This window comes from Hippocampus zosterae, chromosome 2 (assembly GCF_025434085.1).
Source record: "Hippocampus zosterae strain Florida chromosome 2, ASM2543408v3, whole genome shotgun sequence".
Classification (NCBI taxonomy): Eukaryota; Metazoa; Chordata; class Actinopteri; order Syngnathiformes; family Syngnathidae; genus Hippocampus; species Hippocampus zosterae.
This window is the reverse complement of record NC_067452.1, coordinates 12019228-12032586: the sequence shown is the minus strand read 5'-3', so window position 1 is coordinate 12032586 and position 13359 is coordinate 12019228. Positions and strand designations below refer to the sequence as shown.

Here is a 13359-nt window from a genome sequence, read left to right as displayed (position 1 = left end):
GATCTACCGGTAGATCAGGATCTACCTAATGGGCACCCCTGCACTAGACGCTCCACATTATAAGGCGTCCTGTCCATTTTGGAGAAAATTTAAGACTTTTAATGGCGCCTTATAGTCTTGAAAATACAGCATGTGCATGTAATTTGGCTTTGGTTTCATGTAGGGGTTGATTCACAACATATTTTTCCACTTACAACACATGCAGACATACAACGTAACAATACTCAGAAAGAATAGATTCTTTATTCTTTGCAAGAAATACAATACTAATGTTACTGTGGCTTGCTATGACCGTGGTCATCCTATGTTTATGATGTCTGTTCAACTTCCCCATGGGGGCCAAGGGGTACTCACTCGAATGGTGAATTGAAATACCATGATAAGATATCCTTTATTCATCCCACACTGGGGAAATTTACAAGCTTTTACAATTTACAAAGATGAGCAAACTATTTAATTCTTTACATTCTATTTTTTAGTTTAATTGTATGTTTTTTTAAATGACATACAATACTATAGAGTGCTCGCATTGAGCTGCTAGCCATTAGTCTCAGGCTGTACTTTCTCCCACGGGAATTCTCACACGTCATAGCTGTGACGGTGTACGTCCCCCCATCGGCTAATGGTGATGCAGCGTGTGATGACCTGATGACTGTCGTGAACAGGCTGCAAACACAGTCCCCCAACGCCCTGCTGATCATCTCTAGGGACTTCAACCATGTCTCCCTGTCGTCCTCCCTCCCAACCTTCACTCAGTTTGTAACCTGTACCACCAGAGACAATAACATTTTGGACTTGTTTAATGCCAACACCAAGGAGGTATATACTGTACATCCTCCCCCTGCCCCTCTTCGAAGAGCAAACCACAACATGGTGTATCTTCAGCCTGTGTACAAACACCTTGTGCACAGGCAGCCAGCTGTGACCCGCATGGTCAAGATGGAGGCTGAAGAGGCTCTGCGGGACTGCTTCGACTCAACCAGGTGGGAGCTCTTCAGTGAGGTTCATGGGGAGGACATTGATTCACTCATTGACACATCACAGACTACATTAACTTGTGAGCAGAACACCGTACCCACCAGGACTGCAGTGTTTTTCCAACAAACCTTGGATTACTCCAGAAATAAAGGCCCTCCTGAAAAACAGGAGCTGAAGACTGCAGATCAGCCGAGGAGAAGGATCAGAGGGGGAAAAGGCCTACAGAATGAAAATGGAGGACCAGCTACAGGCCAGTCATGGCCTAAAAGGGGCCTAAAAACCATCTCAGGCCACAAAATCCCAAAGACAGACTGAGGGACAAGGATTGGGCAGATGATCTAAACCGTTTTTTCAACCGGTTTGACCAGACGTCTGTCCCTCCGCCCCACCACCAGCACCCCCTGAAGTGTCACCCACTCTCACTGTGGACTCCCCCCACCCCATCACGACCAGCTTCCAACAACAAACTGCCCTCTCAACAAACACTACACCCGCAACCCCCAGTCTGTCTCCTGGTTTCTGCCTGTCTGTTACGACAGTGCAGGTGAGGAACCAACTGAGGAGGATGAAGGTGAGGAATGCAGCAGGTCCGGACAACAGTTCCCGGCTCCTCATGACCTGCTCTGACCAGCTGTGTGACATTGTCCAGCACATGTTTAGCCTGAGCCTGAAGCTGGGCAGAGTTCCACAGCTGTGGAAAACTTTGTGCCTGGTCCCAGGGCCCAAGACCCCCCACCCGAAGGAGCTCAACAGCTACAGACCGCCACGCTGACATCTCACCTGATGAAGATGCTGGAGAGACTCTTCCTCGCCTACCTGCGACCACTGGTGAGCTCATCACTGGACCCGCTGCAGTTTGCCTACCAGCCCGGCATCGGTGTGGAGGACGCCATCATCTACCTCCTCCACTCGGCGCTGTTACACCTGGAGAAGGCTGGGAGCACTCTGAGGATCATGTTCTTTGATTTCTCCAGTGCCTTCAACACCATCCAGCCCAACCTACTGGAGGACAAGCTGCGGCACGCCGGCGTGGACCACCACCTCACATCATGGATTACAGATTACCTCACAAACCGGCTGCAGTATGTGAGGGCACAGAGCTGTGAGTCGGACAGGCTTCTCTGCAGCACTGGGGCGCCACAGGGGACTGTCCTGGCTCCATTCCTGTTCACCCTCTACACCTAGGACTTCAGATACATCACTCCAACCTGCCACCTTCAGAAGTTCTCTGACAACTCTGCGATTGTCGGCCTCATTAGAGAAGGAGATGATCGGGAGAACAAGAGACTGACGGGGAATTCGTGGACTGGTGCCAGCAGAATCACCTCCAGATCAATTCTGGGAAAACTAAGGAGTTGGTGGTGGATATCTGCAGGAAACAGTCATCACCTGCACCGATGAACATCCAGGGTATGTACATAGAGAGGGTAACCTACAAGTACCTGGGTGTACTTCTCAACAATAAACTTGACTGGTCTACCAGCACAGACGCCCTGATCAGGATGGGACAGAGCAGCCTCTTCCTACTCAGGAAACTAAGGTCTTTTGGAGTTCAGGGGTCACTCCTTATGATCTCCTATGACTCTGTGGTGGCTTCGGCTATCCATTATGGCATTGTCTGCTGGTCAGGCAGCATCTGAGCCCGGGACAGACAGACTGGAGCGGCTGGTCAGGAACGCCAGTTCTGTCCTGGGCTGCTCCCTGGACACTCTGGAGGAGGTGGGCAGCAGGAGGCTGCTAGCTAAACTAAAAGCTATGATGGAAAGTCCCTCCCACCCCCTCCAGCCCACCCTGACAGCACTTGGTAGTTCGTTCAGCCAGAGACTGTTACACCCGCACTGCAAGTAGGAGAGATACCGCCGCTCATTCCTACCGACTGCTGTTAGGCTGCTCAATAAACACACAAAACCTGGACTCACCCCATCCATACATTGTAAATAGCACAGCCACCTTACGCAGCATACATACAGTTGCATATACTTTATATCTATATTTTATATTGCATTCTGTACTGTGTACAGTTCATTTTTTTAGAAACATTTATTTTGTGCATGCAATACTTTGTTTTTCTTTTCTACCCCCACTTCAATTCTGCTGCAGTAGATTGCAAATTTCCCCAGTGAGGGACAAATAAAGGTTTTCTTATCTTATTTTTCATAGTTTAAAAATGTTTAATTTTTTAAATTGTGTTTTTGAAGAGGGTTTAATGGTATTTACTTAAATTTCAAAGTTGAAAGGTGAATTGTGTTATAATGTGAGTGTTATGAGTTGCAAGCACTACAGTATGTGCTCAGGTCAGTTCTTTTTTTTGTAATTTTCAGCGAGCAAACGGAGAGTAATTCATTCAGAACACATTGCTCTGTTGTCAGATCAGATGAGCTGCAGGCACACGGGGATCTCTGAAGTTAGTTTCCGTTTAGGCAACTTTGTCTTTTCATCTAGTTCAATAGACTGTCTGTTGGCCGTGATGAGTACATGAACCTCAAACACCTTAGCACACTGACTAAAGTAATAATCCCTGGAATTCTGGTGGTTGGTTAAAATTGCACCAATTGATCTGAGCTATGGCTTCAGCTATGGATCAAAACTACAGTCGGTGTAATCTGCATGGTAGTCACCACAATCTTATTTATAGTTGAAGAACTATAAATAGCTGTAGCGCGTGAATACAAGGGTGTCCAACTCCACTGTGTCACGTTCCGTGCCTGCCTGCAGGGGGCGGGCTTTCTCCCCGCCGACTGCACACCTGTTATTCATTCGGGATGATTATTCTTCCTTTATTAGGAGACTCTGGCAGTTGACTCACTGCCGGAGAATTCCACGCCGTGCCATAGTCTCTCGTGCTCTATTTCGCTATTTGTTATTTGACTCGTTGCCTTCTTGCCTTACGGCCGATACTCTTGTGATTCGCGTTTTGCCTCTAAGATTTGTACTTATCGTATTTTCGCCAATTCAGGCCCTCCTCGTGTTTTTGTTTTCCGCGAGCGTTTTCAGTTGTTTTTTCCTTCTTTGTTACTCCTGGTCCTTATTTGATCAGCGTTTTTTGTTACCGTTTTTCCCTGTCAGGCTCTTTCTGTTTTTTGTCATTAAAGACACCTTTTGTTTGACAAGATTTTTTCGTTGTCTGCTTTCCGGGGATCCAACCCTTTACTTCCTTGTTCTGCACGGAGTGATCTGTTATCGCTTCGGGCAGAACGTGACAGAATTCTCCGGCCAACATGGATCCTGCAGATATCGAGAAAATATTGTCCGCTCTTACCCGACAAGAGCAACAGATGAGTCAGCAGGGCCAAGCCATTTCGGAACTCCGAGGCGCGGTCTCCATGCTGGCTCATCGGTTCGACGATTTCGAACCTCGTTTAGTGCGGGTGGAGGAACGGAGACCCCCTCCCTCCGGGGGCCGTCCAGCCACCCCGGAAGCACCCCCCTCACATACCATTATGTCGAGGGAACCATCGCTTCCACACCCCCCTCGTTATGGGGGTGAGCATGGGCAGTGTGGCCACTTCCTTCACCAGTGCTCACTCATATTCGACCAACAGCCGTCTGCCTACGCTAATGATGCCGCCAAAGTGGCCTATGTGATGAGTTTGTTGACAGGTCCGGCGGCGTCATGGGCGATTGCGACCAGCGACGCCAAGCCGATTCTCCAATCGTCGTTCCCTGAGTTCGTGACAGCATTTCGCCGGGTGTTCCACCATCCCGTGCGGGGCCGAGAGGCAGAGGGTCGGCTACTCGCCCTCCACCAGGGAAGGCGATCGGTCGCAGACTACTCTATCGAGTTCCGGATTCTGGCAGCACAAAGCGGATACGACGATCGAGCATTGTGTGGACTGTTTCGTCGCGGCCTGAATTCTCAACTCAAGGACGAGCTGGCGACCCGCGACCACAGCACCGACCTGGAGGAGCTGATCGACCTCGCTCTCCTCATGGACAATCGCTTGAGGGAGCGAGGCCGGGAGCGTGGGGGAGATCGTTTCCCGTTCCGACGCACTCCATACCGTGAGGAACATCGTGGAGTATTCCGGGAGACAGCACCCGCGGAGGAACCTATGCAGCTGGGAGGCAAAGACGTTGGTGGAGAGGAAGGAAGTCGCCGTTTCAGCCGTCGAGCGACTAGTGACAACACCCAAACATCTCACGCCACTACCAGTCATTACAACCGTTAATATTGCCAGTTTAATTAGTGGATTCTTTTTTTAAATGTGTCCACATTTCACGCTTGCTTATAAAAGGGTCTTTTTTAAACAGTAATCAGTTGCAATGTTATGCATTAATTTACCTCGGAGAGGCATGCTTCCTTCTTTGTATAAATTCTGCTATCAAGTGGCTTTTGGCAAAAGTTAACTCATGCTGAATTTAGGAAATGGAACATCTGTGAATTTGACCCACTTTTCTTTATTGTTTATTATTTTTGTGATATGTCATGGACATTGACGTCTATTGTAACAACATTGAACAATGAGTGTGGCAATACCCTGTTTGGCAATGCAGTTCAGTCACCCCCTGTTTCTTCACATAACCAATCAAACGCTGACTCTTCCTTGGCAAACAGATGAACACGGAAGCAAAAGAAGCCATTTTTCAATCCGAAGATGACTCGGATCAAGATGAAACAACCCAAAATATCATAGAGGAAAGTCTCATTGAATACAAAAAGCTCAAGGGACTGAATCCAAGGTGATTGTTGATGCAATGTTTACGTCACTGATTATTATTTCTTGCTTCACCACTTATTTTCTTACTGTAGTCATCTGAAAGTTACCGAAGACCCTGATGATATATTCAAAGCAATTGCGGAGGGTAAGATGCTGTTAACTCTTGCATGTTTCAGTGCCTTCAAGGCATTCTCCATCATCCATGCAAATTGCCTCCAAAAATTGTCCAACAACAAAATATTAAGAATGCAATGCCACAAAACGAATCAATTCAGCATATTTTATTGTTTTTGTGCGATTTGTTTTGTTGAGTCACGAGGACTTGTCATTCCGGCGAATGTTGCATCAACTTGGGGAAATATTTTAATGTTATGTTGGAAGTCTTACATGTTGACAGGAGCATGCTACGTTTTAGCGTTGCACAGTAAACACCGGAACATGTAAATTTACTGTGAGGTCCCGATAAGCAACATGAGTTTATTAAACGATGGCCATGATAATTTTCAAAATGTACACATCTCTGCCCTCTTCTCTGCGATTGTCTTTGTTCTGCTGCACCATTTGACAGCGAATTTGCCGACATTGATTTATGCGCCTTTTTGGGAGGGCAGTAGATGACATTCAAAGGAATGGAAATTAGAAGTGCCTGGAGAAATGCAGCTTATGAATGCACCTTATGGATATGCTTTTTTACACGCATGTTGCTCACCCTGCATCTGTGCGCATTCTCTGGTCCTGACTTTCGACATAAGCATCATGTGTAAAACTGGGATTTTGGGCCCAACACAGATACCCATATATAACACTGGACTAACGAGCATGCCTTACCCGTCGTAGCGAGAAGGGAAGCCACCGGTGGCCACTTTACGATGCCACACATAACTTGAAGGCAGTACTTTGATTTCTCTATTGAGTTTTGGCAGTATTTTCTGTCTCTCCGGCGAAAAAGCAACAGTGTGGCATACGTTATAACCACTAAGTCAAGGAGAAGCTCTAAATGTAAATTTCATTGGTAAGGATGAAATGATAAATAAATATCAGAATTTATCATTGATATGATAAATTCATATTCATCTGCATCATGGTATCAGAAGAATGAACAATGAAATCTTTTGCCTGAGCTGGAAAAGGTGGTGGGCAGAGTGTGGGGGGGTCCAGGAGGATTTTCCGTGCCCTTGTCTTGGTTCTTGTAGTGTGTCCTCAAAAATGGGCTGGTCGGTGCCAATGATTTTTTTTCTGCAGTCCTAATTGTCCGTTGCAGTCGAATGTTGTCCCTTTTGTGGCATATGTCACAATACTGAGATAATATATTGTGAATGGTTGATGCAGCCAGTAAAGTTCTCCCTCTGTTAGGCTCTTGTTACTCCATATAGGGATCCTAGTGTTCACAAAATGTACTGTGAGAACAATAAGTTGACAGTAATGAGGCAACACAAGATGGCTGCCCTCTGGCTCCAACCGCAAGAGGTTGTTACTGTAGATACGTCCATGGCGCAACCACCAAAGAGGCATGACTCAGCCTAGGGCTGGCTGTAAATTATGGCACATGGAGTTTTCTTGAGACTTGTGAATGTCAAAGAATCCCAGAAAACGGAGAAACTCTAAATAGCACATCTTAATAAAGCCACTGCATTTTTACGCACATTATACAGTAAGATTGATGCACTGCAAACAAGGAACTCCAGTAAGACTTGGACTTATTTGATACCTTATTACAGATGCATTTCCAATGTTTCAGAGATTCTATTAGTTCCATAATTATTTGCGCAAGAGTTTGGGGTATTTTTTTTCTGTACACTACATGTAATAATCAATCTAAGCCAGAGGAGGATGCTTTTCATGCCCTTTCTTTAAACATTCATCTTCCGAGCCGCTTGATCCTCACTAGGGTGCTGGAGCCTATCCCAGCTGTCTTCGGGCAGTAGGCGGGGGACACCCTGAATCGGTTGCCAGCCAATCGCAGGGCACACAGAAACGAACAATCATTCGCACTCACACTCACACCTAGGGACAATTTAGAGCAGGCATGTCCAAAGTCCGGCCCGCGGGCCAAATCCGGCCCGCGGTCGAATTTCATCCGGCCCTTGGCCCCCCGTCATAAAATCAGTGCCGTCTGGCCCGCAGGTTGGGCGCAATGGAACACGTGTTGCATTGACTGAGGTCTCGTAGACTGGCGAGTGATGTTTCATAGAGTACTGCTTCCCTCTAGTGGCTAAATGAGTAGTAGCATTCACTAAATGAGTAATAGCATTTAGACACTAGAGGGCATCACTGACGAGTTAACAAGACATCACTCCGTGTTTATATTGACTGATATGTCATATTTCAAATTCCTGTTTCAAATGAACCAAAAGAAATTCTTAAGATTGTTGAAATTAAAATAAAAATGGAAATGTGAAACAGACTGGCTTACTAAAATTTGTTGAACAATATTGTTGTTCAATGTAAAGAATGTCAGCCAAGGTCGGCCCCCCGACATTTTACCACATAAAATCTGGCCCCCTTGGCAAAAAGTTTGGACACCCCTGATTTAGAGTGTTCAATCAGCCTGCCACGCATGTTTTTGGAATGTGGGAGGAAACCGGAGCACCCGGAGAAAACCCACGCAGACCCGGGGAGAACATGCAAACTCCACAGAGGGAGGCCGGAGCTGGAATCGAACCCGGTACCTCTGCACTGTGAAGCCGACGTGCTAACTGCTGGGCTACCGGGCCGCCCTTCTTTAAACATACATGCCTTCATGTATTAATGTCTTCCGACAGGTGATGAGGGTGCAGTCAAACGACTAATGGAACAACCAGAGGCTCTGTCAAGAGTTAATGAGCATGGGTGGATCCCTCTGCACGCAGCTGCAGTACAGGAGAGTAAGCACATACTCAAGATAATCTTTTCAGGTATAGTCATTTACGCTTTTAGTCATGTACGACTAATGTTTGACCACACACAGCTGTTGTGCTGATGTCAACTCTTGTTTGGGTTCCAGCTTCACCATTTGGGGCTGCCCAATGTCGTACATTCAAGGGGGAGACACCATTGTTTTTAGCGGTAGTTTATGGCCGTAGGCACAACTCCACATTTCTTTTACAAAATGGCTGTAACCCCAATCTCCAGGACGATGAGCAAGATTCTCCATTAATGGCAGGTAGTTCCTGTATTTCTATAAAAATGAGTATTTTCCTTCATTTTTATGTCCCTGTTGCTCCTTATTTCTCAGCGATTCTAAATGACCAGTACGACCTGGCAACACTATTGCTCCACTACGATGCTCAAGTGGATCAGCTAGGCCCGCTAAGCAGGACAGCGCTGCATGAGGCTGCCTTCCTTGGCCTGGAGAACTTTGTCTATCTGCTCCTTGAGTCCGGTGCCAACCCAAATGCGTGTGACATAATGAAGAAAACACCACTTGCTCTGGCTACACAAAAAGGGCATCTAAATGTGGTGGAGCACTTGTTACTGAAAGGTAACGATGAGCTGGAGTAAACGGAATTGGATATGAGCAGATGTTAAATGTATTTAATGCCTCTGTTTTCAGTGGCTATCAAATGTGTTTCTTTGTTCATTTTCCCACTTATTAACATATATTTTGTCCAATCATAGCGCAAATCAATTTTTGTTTTGTAGGGACAAATGTTGAGTGTGAATCAGAGTCTGGCAGTATCTTGTTTGAGGCAGCAGCATCAGGAAACCCCAATGTAATATCCTTGCTGTTGGACCATGGAGCAGATGCTAACTTGCCCTCATACAGTGGCCACCTGCCAATTCACCGTGCGGCATACCACGGTCATATACTGTGAGAAACATTGTGCTATTCTCTTTTTAGTTGTACCCACAGCTTTGTTCCTACCCCACCTGTTCTTTGACAGGGCATTGCAGCGTCTCATCCCAGTGACTAAACTGTGTGCAATAAAAGAGAGCGGGATGAGTCCTCTTCACTCTGCGACTGCTGAAGGGCATGCACATTGCATGGAGGTGCTGCTCAAAGCTGACTTTGACCCAAACCAAATGTTACACCCGAGGATGCGACGCAACTATGATGATGAATGCAAGTCTGCCCTTTTTTTCGCTGTGTCCAACAATGATCTTCAGTGCACTCGCCTGTTGCTGGAGGCATGGGCCATGGTGAACCAGGACCCTGTCACTTGTTTACAAGTGGCAATGAGACAGGGCAACTATGAACTCATCAATACCTTGCTGAAGTTTGGGGCAAATGTAAACTATTACTCTCGCGTCAACACCACCCACTTTCCCTCTGCCCTGCAGTATGCATTAAAAGATGAAGTCATGCTGAGAATGATTCTGAACCACGGCTATGATGTAAAGCGATGCTTCAATTGCCCGTATGGTGACAGTTGCCATGACATGGCTCCCTGGACAACATCGGACATCAAAGATATGGTGGTGAGATGGTTCAGAAACCGTAGGAAAGCAGCAGTCCCCAACCACTGAGCAGCAGACCAATGCCGGTCTACAAGACATTTGGTACTGGGCCTGTAAAAGTTGGCTCTAGCCGACATGTGGAACTCATAAAGCAAATGCAACAATTCTTAGGCAGTTTAGTAGCACTTAGGCAGTTTAGGAGCACTTAAGCGTGATATGCCAAGTAAAAGTAAAAAAAAAAAAAAAAAAAAAAACTATGGCAAAAGGTTGGTGCGGATTAGAAATAAATATGTCGTACTGTCACAGAATAAACAAGCAACCGGTTCAGGGTGTCCCCCGCCTACTGCCTGAAGATGGCTGGGATAGGCTCCAGCATGCCCCACGACTCTTGTGAGGATAAAGCGGATAAGAACATTAATGGATGGATGGATCAACCAGCACTGGAACAAAACAATACCGGGACCTCCAGCATGGTGGTGACTCCGTGTCCAGAATGAGCGCAATGTAACGTGTAAAATATCTGTATCAATAGTCCTACTTAAAATATGGGTTTATCGTCCGCATGGACAAGCATGCAAATGAGGCAACGAGGAAGCCTTCACAACTGCCATAAAAAGAAGCACAGAAAAAATAACATCCATGTCCAGCATCCCATCTTTGTGTAGATGGATTTTCTGCCATGACTGCAATTGGAAAGCAATTAGAGTAGACTGGACATGAATAAAACATTTGCATGTCATTGTCTCCCATTACCCTCAAGAGAAACAAGCACAAAGCTCCCACTAATTGTAAGCGTAATGCATAAACATGATGGTGGGTTGGATTATTAATCATTTCGTTTGTTTCTAGGATGATAAATTACAGTGGCACACTAAGAAAACGGTTACTTGATTTTTGAGATTTTCGAGATACAACCTCTTGTTCAGCTGATTTAATTTAATTTAATTTTATTTTATTTTTTTGCTTTGACTTGCAAGCACAAACTTGAGATACAATCATTGTATTGTGGCATCGAACGCAACTCAGTCGACTTCGCAACAAGCAAAAGTGTGGCAAATAGTGAACCACTCTTGGGGTCAAACTAGTCATTGCCATTTGTAGCTGAAGGTTATTGTCAAATGAAACAGAAAAGAAATAGAATTATGTGTTGTGTATTGAAAACAACCACATTTAGCTTTTAGGCTGTTAGCTTACTGCTAATGCTTACACATAATGGGGAACTCCATTGGTGTACTAATGTGATCTCTAAATAGCATTTATATTGTGGTGTTACAGCCCTTAACAGTAAATATATTGAACACAAACAACAAAGACCGATAATATTAAAATACTGACAGTTATATATTCTTTATCCTGTACAAAGAAAACGGTCGGCAGACATTCACCTGTACTTTTCTTTTCACCAGAGATTCTGAACTTGTTCAAAATGTCCTTGTGACAAGAAAAAACACTAAAACTGTGGCCGATTGTCTACTGAACCTTTGGTGAACGAACCCTGACAAGTGAAGGACCTTAATTGTGCTGCGCTTATTCTAGTGCCATTATTCTTATTTAAAAAGTGTTTTGCATTATGCGCTTGCTCACAGAATGAATTCAAGTTGTATCTCAAGGCACTACTGAATTGCTTTCCATGAAACAGGTCCATGGTGCAAAAAAAGGTTGGGGACTGCAGATGTAGAGGAAATATATTATCAGGAAGTCTCAGTGTTAGTGACCGGATATCCTGTTGTTTCCCGTAGTTTTGTGAGGTGATAACAGTGTCTTGGCTCAAGCAGTTTTCTGCTCAGGTGGTTCGAATCATGCTCGACTACACCAACCATGTCTCCTTCTGCGCCAAACTGAGGGACGTCTTACAGGAGCAGAAGCAATGGGCACAGATCTGCCACATCCAAAGTTTGCACTTCCTTGTTACCTCCTGAGCCATTTAGGCATTGTTGACCTCAAGTGATCTTTTTGATTTGATTTGTTTCCCAGGAAATGCGCGAAGCTTAAAGCACCTGTGCCGGCTGAAGATTCGAGAGCACCTTAACGGACTACGTTTGAAAGCACCCGTTTTAATCACTTACCTCCCTCTTCCCCCCATACTGAAAGAGTACCTACGTTACAAGGAGTTTGATGTGTACCACAGGGGCAGCACAGATACTGTGTGTTCAGTCATGTCATAAACGCCTCAGTTCCATTATATTGTACCAAGTTGCATGACATTGTCATTCTCCATGTGATTAAAAGAGTCTTTAATGGATATGATCCATGACTGTACCACTGCCCTACAGATAGTGCCTACAGTATTTCGCTCCTTATATTTGATGCACAACCACTCCCAGTCGATAGTCTTGAATGGCACCCTTTGCGACAACCAATGGCAAGTATTATCATTGACAACATTTACAGTACATATTGTATGGATGTGGCAAAGTGAAACGATTTGTGAAGAAGTCTCATTCACTTGGTCCTTGGAGAGCTGTCATCAAGCCACAAGATGTTGGATTAACACTGGACAATTGTGATTGTATTCTGTCAGTCTAATTCAATTTTTCCGAATATCATTTGATGATTTTAACCCGCCTCAAAACTCACTTGTATTCTTTGGCATTTGACTCAGCATGACTCGGATTTGTTCTTGGTTTTGCTGTTCGGTGCTTTCTACCGTCTTTGTTACTGATTTGTTGCTTTACTGTTGCATATGTTAGTTGCTCCATGTACAGCACTTTGTATGCAGCGATGGCTGTTTGAAAGTGCTCTATAAATACAGTTGAGTTGAGTTGAGTTGAGGGCTATTACAATGGCCACATCCAATATGGCAGATGCGACGACCATATAACTTTGAACAGGACATCCGTTTCATTAGGTGTCCACAGCAGAAATAAAAAGAAAAATAAAATTGCTCTTCATTTTCATTCATTCATTCATCTTCCGAGCCGCTTGATCCTCACTAGGGTCGCGGGGGGTGCTGGAGCCTATCCCAGCCGTCTCCGGGCAGTAGGCGGGGGACACCCTGAATCGGTTGCCAGCCAATCGCAGGGCACACAGAAGCGAACAACCATTCGCACTCACACTCACACCTAGGGACAATTTAGAGTGTTCAATCAGCCTGCCACGCATGTTTTTGGAATGTGGGAGGAAACCGGAGCACCCGGAGAAAACCCACGCAGGCCCGGGGAGAACATGCAAACTCCACACAGGGAGGCCGGAGCTGGAATCGAACCCGGTACCTCTGCACTGTGAAGCCGACGTGCTAACCACTGGACTACCGGGCCGCCTGCTCTTCATTTTATACGTCCAAAAGGTTTGTGGCTCCTGTGGTTTCTTTATTGAAATGTGTTCAAATGGCTCTTTACTTGCCGAC

At 45.5% G+C, this 13359-nt stretch overlaps 1 protein-coding gene across 4 annotated transcripts; it reads left to right on the top strand.

Moving 5' to 3' along the window:
- The first annotated feature begins 5148 nt into the window (after positions 1-5148).
- Positions 5149-12889, top strand: asb14b (ankyrin repeat and SOCS box containing 14b). 4 transcript variants are annotated; one of them, XM_052057312.1, is made up of 9 exons: positions 5149-5658; positions 5729-5781; positions 8399-8530; positions 8620-8778; positions 8851-9096; positions 9258-9426; positions 9500-10034; positions 11753-11906; positions 11988-12889. In XM_052057312.1, exons 1-9 carry the CDS (start codon positions 5534-5536, stop codon positions 12176-12178), a joined length of 1764 nt encoding a protein of 587 aa, XP_051913272.1. In that variant the 5' UTR covers positions 5149-5533; the 3' UTR covers positions 12179-12889. The 4 variants fall into 4 exon arrangements, with proteins under 4 accessions (XP_051913272.1, XP_051913275.1, XP_051913274.1 ...); XM_052057315.1 differs by having other exon boundaries at positions 8620-9096; positions 9500-9755; positions 9897-10034; XM_052057314.1 differs by having other exon boundaries at positions 8620-9096; positions 9500-9770; positions 9897-10034.
- Positions 12890-13359: the final 470 nt, after the last annotated feature.